Consider the following 12,081-nt stretch of genomic DNA (forward strand, 5'->3'; position numbering starts at 1 on the left):
AATAGCGTGAATGAAGAGTTATATTTCAGGAGCAATCAACAAAAACATGTCTTCGTATTACACACGTAATTACATTCCAGCAGGTGCTCCAGCATTGTATCGAACAGAAATGGCACAGCAAAACATTTTTTGTTAATCTCTGGTTGTCAACTGTCAATATTGGCAGAATTTCAATTACTTGAACCAATCAATGTCTGCTATTTTACTTCATTGACATCAGGATTAAGAAATGAAATGGGCATGGTCATGAATGTACACATACCAACACAGATATTAAAACAGATATTAAAATGCCCAGCTGAACAGATCTAAAAATTAAAACCCAAATCCAGACAAAGTAAGACAGTTTAAGAAAAAGATTACCGGTAAAAAAAAAATTAATGAAAAAGATAATTTAGTTCCAAAAAAGATTTTTTCCTCATTAATTCATTTTTTTTTTTTTAACTTTGAGGCCTCAATTTCAATTGCCCAGGTATTAATAAAAACCAAGACTACAAAAAACTGTATCGATTTGCAATAACTTCGTCTATTAAATACATTTTCACCTTTTTAATTTTTAAATGCCCTGGGTGCTTATTGAGTCGAATACAGTACATATTTACTGTAGTTCTATAGACCCATCTTATTTGACAAATTAAGTGTCAGTCTTTACATTGTGTGTGGTGAACTACCTAATGTGCACAGATCCAATCCATGAAGTTTAGTTTTCAACACAATATCTTAATTGTTTCTGATAAACAATGCTGTTGGATTATTTACCTTTATTTGAAAGGTATTATTATCATTTTGATTTATTGTATAATATCTTACAATATATGACATATTTATAATTGTTTTTTTAACTTCTAGATCACAATAGATGCACTCAAACAATTAATTCATAGACAGAATAATTGAATATCTAGTCATTGTACTTGAGGAAAAATAATAAATGTATGTTTAGTAACTTGTTTCAAAATAAAAATATGCTAAATATCACTAAAGAGATGTTAAAAATGAAAATAAAATTGCAAAATAAACTAGACAAAATAACTAGCTTTAATTAGGTTATTAATATAATAAACAATTCATACATGAAATCATTCACACATAAAATTATTCAGCTTTTGATATATGACAAAACATAGAATTGTTGAAATATTTGATTTTTTTTTTTATAAATTTGTTTTTTTTTTTTATAAATTTGTTTTTAAGAATTTGTATTTTAAGAAATGTTGACACACCAAATGGCCAAACTTACGTTGTACATTCCTTGTCTTAACATAATTATAGCATAACATCTAGTCATACTTCGGGTTATTACAAACAAATACTACACTATGGTACTATACTACTTTCAAGGCTATATTTATACACTAGGGTGTGGTGGAAGGGGAAAAGGGTTGTTTGAACATATCAGGATATGCAGCTTTTTCCAGATTATCTCCCTTAATCTAAAATTGTTTGTTTAACATCCTTAACTAGCGGTCAGGGTCATTTAAGGATCAATGTGACTTGTTCAGGAAATTGTAGGTTTACTCTTCTTGTTTCAATCACTCTCGGTCATATTTGATTTAGAATTCTCAAGTTGTTATGTAAAAATGTACGAATTATCCAAAAGAAATATGTGGGATCCATTTAACAATTAAATACAGTCAAACCTGGATGATTCGAACTACGATGAATCAAATTTCTCGCTGTATCGAACTTTTTGTCTGGTCCCTAATTTCTTCGCTATATAACATTTCTAACTAACCCATGTATGAATCGAAAATTTATGAATCGAAGTTCTCGATGTATCGAACTTTTTTCATGGACTATTTATTATAGAATCATAGGTAACTGACACTCGATGATTCGAATGAAAATTAACTTGTAAAGATCAGGTGTTCGCCGATATCCCGCGGCATGCTGTCACACCTAGCTGTCTCGCGACGGCCCTTCACCGGACAATAGGGATTATGACAGCTTGTCAGTTGCTTGCTTGATATCATCAAGATAATTAATATCACTGGTCAGGCCTATACCCGGTACTTTGTTTTTACAAGCTGCGTTATTAAATCATTAGTACGGCAAAGATGCAGTTAGTCGTTTTTGATGTTCGCCGCCGCAATTGGTATCTCTCATACTCAAAACTGTTACATTGCAAAACTTTGGCATAAATACTGGAGCAAATCGATCATTCTAAATCGAAGTATTTTGTAGGTGTTGTAGTGCTTTCGGTTCCACCTTTTTAGTTTCGTTTTAGCAACGTGTTTTCGTTTTTATATTCATTCCGTAATATAAACCATCGCTTAAATGGGTTAGGCCTTGTACACGTAAGTCTTCTTTATAATATACGGATGTATTGCTAACGATAGCAATACACGTGATTAATTGCATACTTCGTTTTGATTTTGCTTTGCTTGTGGTAAATACAATGATTATAAAGTTTACGGAACGGAGACGACATGTACACAACTACCACAGTTGGTCATGGTAAATAAAAACATCGGTCTAATTCCAACCACGAATAATTCGAAGTCTCAATGTTTCGAAGTTTTTCTGACGGTCCCTTGAACTTTGATACATTGAGGTTTGACTGTATGATCAAAAACAATTAGTACCCTAGCTAACATTTTGTTACATTTACACACAAGTGATAGCTCAAATGTAAGGTACGTGCCCTGTGATTGGTTAGTGTTATACTCAAACTAGCTAATTCTAAAATTGTTGGAAAGTGAAGACTTCATAAATGTGTGTTTGCCCCTAACTGGTCAATATTAGCCTACCAATGAATGTGATTGATAAAGGTAATCGACTTCAATAAGATTGATACTTTCTGAATGCATGGTTTTCTGTGATTGGTGGAGACTAGAACTTTGTAAATGTCTGGCTTCTTACTCTTACGATTGGTCAGTATTATACAAATCAATATAATGATTGGTGGAGGGTGAGACTCTTTTGATGAATTGTCTTATCCGATTGATCCGTATTAACCTATCAATGATGGGAGGAGATTAAGATGTTCTCAATGTAAGGTTTCCTGTAATTGGTCAAGTATTACACTATCTGCGATTGGTCGAGAAGATGTGACACTAAAGATGACTGGCCAATACCTTGATGCCCTCTCTACAAGGATTCCCACAAACGAAGCACACGCAGCAGGAATAAATGACAAGGAAGGTAAATACAATCGGCCTAGGATTTTCCTGTCAACAAAAAAACAATATTGGAAGTCAATTTTTTGGCTCTTCTCCCGAGTTAGTATTTCTAAACTTTTGTCTGATATTTGCTCTCACAACAGAGTTGATTTCTTTCATTAAATCGGGAAATCCAAGTCTTGTTTGAGACCTTTATCAAACAAAACCCTTAACTAATATTTAGTACTCCATGATCTACCCGAGAAACCCTTCATCCAAATGGCACCTTTCTGGTCATGCTAGATGTAGCTCTAAAGTATTTTGAATGTATGAAACTGTAGCATCATTATATATGTTTGAATTCAGATATCATGTATGAACATCAGATAGGAGCTACAGAGGATGAAAAACTTCTGGAAACTGGAGCCTAAATGACATGTAAGATGTGACTTGCACCTGATCAAGCCTGATAGAAGACGGCATGACTGGATCCAGGACAGCCCCTGAGGCCTGTTGTACATCAAATCAGACATTCCACCCCAGTGTTCTGTCAGAAACTACACAAAAACCACCCCAATCTTACAGGGAATAGCTTGTCTAAGTGTCAGAGATTCCAAATCTGTAGTGTTATATCAAACAAGCATTCCACTTTATCTGTTTCTTCAGGTTTAATCTTTGCCATCTACAATGTCCAGTGGTACTGTGTATTCTCCCAGGCTTTGATCAGTGGCAACTATAGAGTGTTACCAAGTGATGCGTAGAAAAGCAAAAGGGAAGGAGTGTTAAATATGAAAGGGGAGACAATCTCAGCAAGAAATGACTGATCCACATAATGTTGATCAAAACAGTCACCAAGGGAATTTCTTCAGACCAACAAAACAAATTCCTTAGACTACATCCTTAATCACAACAGATTGAACTCTATGTTATGAAAACATAATATTTTGTTTTGATTCCAGAAATAATTTCATAGGGTGAACTGTTAGAATTAAAAATGTGGATTGAGTCAGGGTTGTCTCCCCTTGAAAGGTCCCTGTGGGAGCCTGTATACCTGTCTTTCCTTTCTATGCTAAGTGACATTGCACAAGCTGGGATTCCACACAGGAATGCATTGACGAAAATGTACATTCCTGTTATTTTTCTGAAATAATAAAAATGACATTTCAGCGTTATGTCAAAAAAAACAAGAGGCCCAAGAGGCCTTGACGGTCACCTGAGTGCTGATGCAGAAAGAGCATTGCAAAGTTGGTTCAAATCTGTAAAAAGTATTTATGAATTAGAATTAACTTTAAAGTTGAACCTTCATATTGAAATTTTCATTTTCTGTTTCTAATTTTGATAGATAGTGTATTATGTTACCGAACCTTATGCTTAAAATTCCAATTTGCTTTGCCAACGTTAAATAACAAAACCAAACTAGAAGTCAGTCAGTGTCAGTGACTTTATAAATTTCACTTTTTAATCAATGAAGATTATTTGGTTCCATCAAACCTGTGAATTCAGAAGAAAAAGATTTTTGAAATTTTAGCCATTTTGACCCCTCCCCTCTGGTCCTTGGTGGTCAGCCAGGACCTATATGGATATGATGTTAAAATGCTATTTCAGGCTAATAGTTCTAACCCAGTTTGACTAATTTCCTATGAAAACAAAGCAAATAATGTTCATAAGTGTGTTTTTGTTATATAAACTATAGTAAATTTGACCCCCTCCCCAGGGGAAAATCTGAGATCCCAAGGCCATGAAATTCACAATGTTTGTAAAGAGCCTTAAGACCTTCCAATCTATGAAGAGTATCTGGTTCCATCAAATCTGTGAATTCAGAGGAAGATTTTTGAAGTTTTGGCTTATTTGACCCCTTTTAGCCCCGTCCCTAAGGCCCCTGGGGGTCTGCCAGGACCAATATGGATATGACAATTAAATGCCATCTCAGGCTAATAATTCTAACCCAATTTGACTAATTCTCTATGAAAAATAAGCAAATAATGTTCATAAATGTGTTTTTCCTATAAAAACTATAGTAAACTTGACCCCCTCCCTAGGGGGGAACATGAGACCCCAGGGTCATATAATTCACAATTTTTGTAAAGGACCTTAAAACCTTTCCATCTATGAAGAGTATTTGATTCTACCAGTTCCAGAATTTCAGAAGAAGAATTTTGAAATTTTAGCCTATTTGACCCCTTTTGGCCCCGCCCCTATGGCCCCTGGGGGTCAGTCATGGAAAACTTGTCAATTGGATTCAATTGCCATCGCATAGGGATAATTCTGACAACGTTTGACTAATTTCCTATTGTAAATGACCAAATGATGCTCCAAAATGTGTTTTCACTTTATAAACTATAGTAAACTTAACCCCCTCCCCAGGGGGAAACCAGAGACCCAAAGGTCATATAATTCACAATTTTTGTAGAGGGCCTTGAGACCTTTCTATCTATGAAGAGTATTTGATTCTACCACATCTGTGAGTGGAGAAGATGATTTTTGAAATTTTATTCAATTTTACCCCTTTTGGCCCCTCCCACAGCCCCCTGAGGGTTGGGGGTCATATAATTCACAATTTTGATTGGCCTTATCCTTAGAAGGTTTCTGCAAAGTTTCATAGAAATTGCTTTAGCAGTTTTTGAGAAGAAGTCGAAAATGTAAATTGTTTACGAACACACGAAGCACGACACACAACGACGTACAAAAGGCGATTAGAATAATTCACTTGAGACTTCGTCTCAGGTGAACTAAAAATGGATTTCATCTGTCCAAACTACCACTTAAACACAGTATGTCACTATTAATTAGCTTGTACGTAACCCTGAATAATATCATTGCTTATCATCGGAGACTAACAAAATGCCGGAAAGCATGGCAAGATCCCATCAGAGACTAAAAAGGAATACTTTGTAGTAATGATCAGTGATTGAGTGAATTTGACATATTTACAATGCTTTACTAATTACTGCATGTTCTATGAACAATTTGTACTTGTACTTAACAATAGTATGATGATGTATAATTATAGTTAGTATAAAGCTTATTAGGCAAAAATCATTTCGTAACATGCTTGATTATTGTCATATCACATGCAGAGATAATGCAGTACAGTTAGTCTTCTATCTCTTCAAATTGTATTATAATATGGCCTAAAATGCTCAATCCTATAACACATATTGCGTCTGAGGAAAAGTGGTGATAAGAAATTTGTATTATACCAATTGGTTCAACTCCCCTGTTAGGACAGAGAAAAGAGCTTGATTCATGTCAATATACGGCCATGTTAGTTTTTAATGATGAACTGTTTTGTTGTTTGTTTTCTTCGATTGTAAGGCACCCCGACCCATCTCTATCACTATCTCAACAAGCATGTTTATAATGACATCAAATTAGGAAGAAGCGCACACCGTTAAAATATCAGTGTCTTTCACTACAGATGGTTGCCACAGAAACCAGAAAATACTTTTTGAAACTAGGTTTAAAACAAAAGATCCACACAACAGCAATCAAAACAGTGACCAATTAGAAAGGAATTTAGCTATTTTTCAGAAAACATCCTTCATCACAGCAAACATTCTATAATGAAAACAGAAAACACCAGCAATTTTCTTTTATTTCAGAAAATGAAGCTGGATTATCTCCCCTTAAAAGTATCTTTATTGGGGCCCATATACCTGTCTTTCCTTTCTATGCTCAGTGACAATGCACAAGCTGGGATTCCACACAGGAAAGCTTTTAGGAAAATGTACATTCCTATAAACTTCCTGAAATAAAAAGAGCATTTCAACATTATAACAAATAGAAGAGTCACCACCCCATAAGAATGTTACCATTCAAATATCGTTCAACTGCAACCAGCGGTCATGAAGAAGAAGTTCATTGTTGATGGATGGACGAAGGACGGCTGATGTCGTGGTATTGCATTAGTTCACCTTTAGGACCTTTGGACCAGATGAGCTAGTTCTGAAATCTATGTATCCAAACTATCACACAAACACTAACTGTCACTATAGATAAGCTTGTACATATAATCCTGAACAAAATGACAGCCTATCAGACTGAAAAGGTGTACTTGATGTAGTAATGATCAGTTTAGATTGATAAGTTTAATTGACATCCTATTAACAGTCAGTGCTATTTAAGATCATACTCAGGTTTAAAGATGAAAGAAAATCAGAGTACCTGGAGAAAAACCGCCAACCAGCAGTCAGTACCATGTTGCTGCCTAGCCATGTTGGTTTCCATGACGTACTGTACTTGTCTCCAACAGTAAGGCACATGGAGCAGTTGCCATTTACTGATTGTAAGTTGGTGCTTTTTCTCTGTGCACTCAAGATTTCTTTCACCTTCAAAATCTGTTCATGTCCTTAAATGACCCTATCTTTTAATAGGAAGTTCTAAACAAGATATACCAAACCATGCTACTGTTGATAATGCATAATACATTTTTTCCCTCATACCTACGAATGTAATACTGGCTGGTCTCATGCAATATGCTCATATCACCTAAGACTGTATTACATGACTACCCATAAAATATAGTCTTGTGACATCATGGCATCAAAACATTACTATTTTCAAGGCAAAATTTAAACTTTTCTTTTTACAGACTCTAGGCTGGTTTTACTATAAACAAGAGGCCCATGGGCCTTAATGGTTATCTGACTATTGGTATAATACAACTCCTCAAAGAATATAGTAGTGGCAAACAATTAAGGCAGAACTCTTTTAATAGAAGAAGTTCAGGTTCTGTTATATTTGATGAGTTAGACCATGAATGAAGGTCCCTTGATCCCCATCATGCTACAAGTCCAATATTCAGTCTCTAGGACTCTTAGTTATTTACAAGAAGTTGTTTAAAGATTTAAGCCTATTTGACCCCTGTGACCTGGAATGAAGATCAAGGTCAATCACATGAACAAACTTTGTAGCCTTTCATTCCAGCATGTCACAAGCCCAATATAGGTCTCTAGGCCTTTGAGTTATTCACAAGAAGTCATTTATAGATTTTAGCCTATTTAAATAACCCCTGTAACCTTGAATAAAGGGCAAGGTCATTATTTGAACAAAATTTTGGTAGCCCTTTATTCCAGCATGTCACAGGCCCTATAACAAGTGTCTAGCCTCTTAGTTATTCACAAGAAGTCATTTAAAGATTTAGCCCATTTGACCCTGTGACCTTGAATGAATGTCAAGGTCATTCATTGGAATAAACTTGATAGCCCTTCATTCCAGCATGTTACATGTCTAATATCAGTATCCTGGGCCTTCTGGTTCTTGAGAAGAAGTTGTTAAAGATTTTAGCCTTTTTGACCCCTGTGACCTTGAATGAAGGTCAAGGTCATTCTTTCAAACACACTTCGTAGCCCTTCATCCAAACATGCTACAAGCCAAATATCAGTACCCTGGACCTTTTGGTTACATTGAGAAAAAGTTGTTTAAATAAACAGTTTAGGCACGGCTTGTCTTGACAATACAACGAAAATTTCACGTAGGAAGAAATTACTTGCAGTCACATTTTTTTTTGAACTCATGTCAAAATGAGGGAATATAATATAAATAGTAAGCCTTGGGTTTCCACATATCAACATATGAAAGAGTCTTAATACTATTACATCAAAATCAACTACATAGATGTATGTCATCCACAGCATATGTCACACAATATGGATGATTCTACAAATAATTAGAACTCAAATAGTGATAATACAAACATTAACTTTTTAAAAAATCGAACAGGTAATCAAACTCGTTTAATTTTACTGCTGCACTTGCAGTTTGTTGAAAAAAAAAATTCAAAACCCTAAACGTTTTTAGTGCCCCAATAACATGGTTTTTATGGGTGTGCAGTTTTATCAAATTTTATTGGATGACATCCGTGTAACAAACCGAAAGTCTGAAAATTAATGTTATACCCAGTTTCTAATGTTTTAAAACAGCAAAACAAACATAAGAATTGATATGACACTTCAATAAAAATTTTCCTGACATCACTTAAAATCAACAGATTCTAAAGTGAAGTTTAACAAAATCAATATTTCATTGTTTGTTTTCTTTCATTTTTAACTCGAGTACATTTTGAAAAGATTAATTTTCAACTGTGTAATTAGAAATATTGATTTACATATTAAACATATGTTACCCCATGTATAAAGGTCGCTATCATCTATATAAACAATTTATTTAAACACATTTCATTTGTGCATCATTTTTAAAGATTTTTCCATGTCAGAAAAATGAATCGATCAACAGGAGAGGAGAGTTTAAGACAATAAAAACAATGGACCCTTACTAATTTTTATGATATACGAGTAAAATTAACCCAATGAAAACATATTTCAGTTAACAATCCCATATTGAAGCTTGACATCGCCCACACATGTCAATTACGTGCTCAATGTTGACTGCACTAAAACAAGTACTTTAAAGAAGAATCCTGTTCTTATTAGCTGGAAAACAGAAATTGGTCCAAGTGGGCTATATAGAAAGTCAGTCAAAACACTTTTATGAAAACCTGTGGTTAGATTGATAAGTGGAATAAAATCATATCAATTGGAAGAAAGGGAAGAATAAGGTAGGGGTGTTTGACTAATCAATTAAGTAAGAAATATGTAATCGAGTTTTGTTGGAATTGTCTGACATCATGATAAATGTAAGTATATAATAAGCCGATGAGTAGAAAATGTAAGAAATGTCATACTCATAGAAAACTTGTCGCAATCAGTGGCTTATGTGTGTTGTCGCTCATATAATTTCAAATAGCAAGCATCTAAACAAATTGAAGAGAGCATATGCACTACGTAGTTATGTAAACATTCAGAGGAATATGATTTTATTTGTGAAAACATAAGCGATCTGAGAACATGGCAATATGTGAGCCTGAAGAAGAAAACTTTTATAATAAGACTTATTTATATACCAAAAAATAAAATCGATTTTAATCAATCATTGATTGATTATACAAAACTGAAGAATGATCATAAAAGTTCAACCTATTCCCAACACTAATCTCCCCTAAAAAGGCATAAAAATCCTAGAAATATTGTCACTTTGTAATGTAGAGTTATCTCCCCTAGAAGCATTTATAATTGTCACTTTTAAATATAGAGTTATCCTCCTTATGAAATTGGCATCAACTATTTAGAGGATGAAGCTATTGACCATTACAAGCCTTTACTTAAGCGACAGTGCACTTGCTACAAAGTCTCCATGAAACCTTCCAATGAACTTTGGTCTTCACAACTGTAAAACATTCCTATAAAAACACTTTTGGTCAATAGGATCTGTACAAAATTTTATCTTAATCTGCCCATTGCAACTTATTGCCGAGACGGTTTAATTTCCTTCTTTTTTTATGAAACAGTGACCATGGTTCTTTAATCCTACGGTTTGTAAACAATCTGAAGTAAACAACCTTGGTTAAGGAAGATGTATAAGATATTTGAGCTTGACCAGTCTTAGGGGACTTGAATAACTGTAGGACTTAACAAATTTAGCTGGTCGCATAACAAAAGTCTGATCAATCACATGCAGCTCTATAATTTTGGTATTATATTATACATTTTATCTAAAATACATGCATGTGTTTGAGGTTTTAAATAGGGAATTATATATCTAATACCAGTAATCTACTACGAGAAAAAAATCCTGCTGAGAATTTTTATCAAAGTCTTATTTAAGACTTATATAAATTATACAAAAACATTGTAATTTCCTTTGACAAAATAATGACGTAACCATTATAATGAAGCCAAGGGCAGATAACTCAGTACTATGAAAAGGTGGAACACTGACAGATAAGCACCTGATAAACCTGGTCTACATTGTACTGGTGGTCAGATGGTGCACCAGTTACGACAGGTAGAACAATCTAATCCCTCCGTAATACATTTATCATTGTTGTTGGGCCGGTTTGGTCCGTATTTCGTATCAGACCCGGGTATTATTTACCCTGGTAAGGCGAAGGATCATCGTGACACTATTGTGTACTAATTATGATGAACGATCTATGACCATTGATTTCCCCATCAATCATTCAACTTTATCCAGTGCTCAGTAAATAGCACAATGAAAGCAGTAATTAATTATTAACACAGAAATCTATGAAATCTTATTCATACCGCGTCTCGAATTAAAACCTTTCACAATGACGAATACAGAGAACAGAGTTCCATGTACAGGACTTATCGTATATCTTCTGACCTCTAGCCAATTAGATATGTCCCCCGAGACGTAGCAGGACAACACAAATACATAATCACCAGTGCAAACCTTTCAATCATTTTTCTAAAGGTATTTTAACGTTTAAAAAAACACACATTATTGACGCAGCGAAAAACAAATTATCACAGAATCTGAACAGACAATTAATTGATTATTGTTTTATGTTAAAAGTACAGAAATAAAGCCCTATAGAAATTAGTCTATGGCTTGATAGACAGGAACCTAAACATACACCAGTAATATGCTACAATGGTAGAATTTATAGATATGCTCATGTTGTGTTATCCTTAGTAACCTGAAGGAGAATTAGAACTCAGCGTGGACATTTCTGTACAGGAATCCTTATCACATAACCTAGGACACAAAGACTAGATTGTTTATTTTCATAGACCTTTAGTCACTTCAAAAACTATTGACCAAATGTCAGTTCCTAGCAATTGATTCAGTAGGCCTCTAATTAATAATGCAGTTATTGAACCTGTCTATAAAGACCTCCCAAGTGACAAAGAAAGGTCTTTATAGCCAGGTGGTCTTATAACACAGGTCAAATTATATTAAAATTGACCATTTGGGATCCTGAGTAAGTGGTCTTATCAAACAGATGGTCTTTAAACAGAGGTTGTCACTAAGGCAGGTTTTACTGTAACAAAAATCTTCCCTTTGTCTGAAATGTCTCTGCTCGTAACAATACAAGGACTTGTAAGTGGATAAGAAATGTAATAATCCCTAATTCAGGGATGAATGGGGATAATAAGGCATATCCCCCTCTTATATA

The 12,081-nt window shown here is 34.4% G+C and overlaps 1 protein-coding gene across 2 annotated transcripts in view; it reads right to left on the minus strand.

The window, feature by feature from the left end:
* LOC138325102 (transmembrane protein 135-like) overlaps nucleotides 1-12,081 on the minus strand; it is a 214,829-nt gene that overhangs the window by 182,092 nt on the left and 20,656 nt on the right. The window contains exon 3 of one of the 2 annotated variants that reach the window (XM_069270533.1): nucleotides 3,078-3,170. In XM_069270533.1, coding sequence (XP_069126634.1) covers nucleotides 3,078-3,170 — 93 coding nt within the window. Of the gene's footprint in view, nucleotides 1-3,077; nucleotides 3,171-4,152; nucleotides 4,243-12,081 lie in introns of both variants that reach the window. The other variant, XM_069270541.1, reaches the window with a different exon arrangement.

The sequence above is a fragment of the Argopecten irradians genome, chromosome 1 (genome assembly GCF_041381155.1).
Source record: "Argopecten irradians isolate NY chromosome 1, Ai_NY, whole genome shotgun sequence".
In the NCBI taxonomy this organism is placed as follows: Eukaryota; Metazoa; Mollusca; class Bivalvia; order Pectinida; family Pectinidae; genus Argopecten; species Argopecten irradians.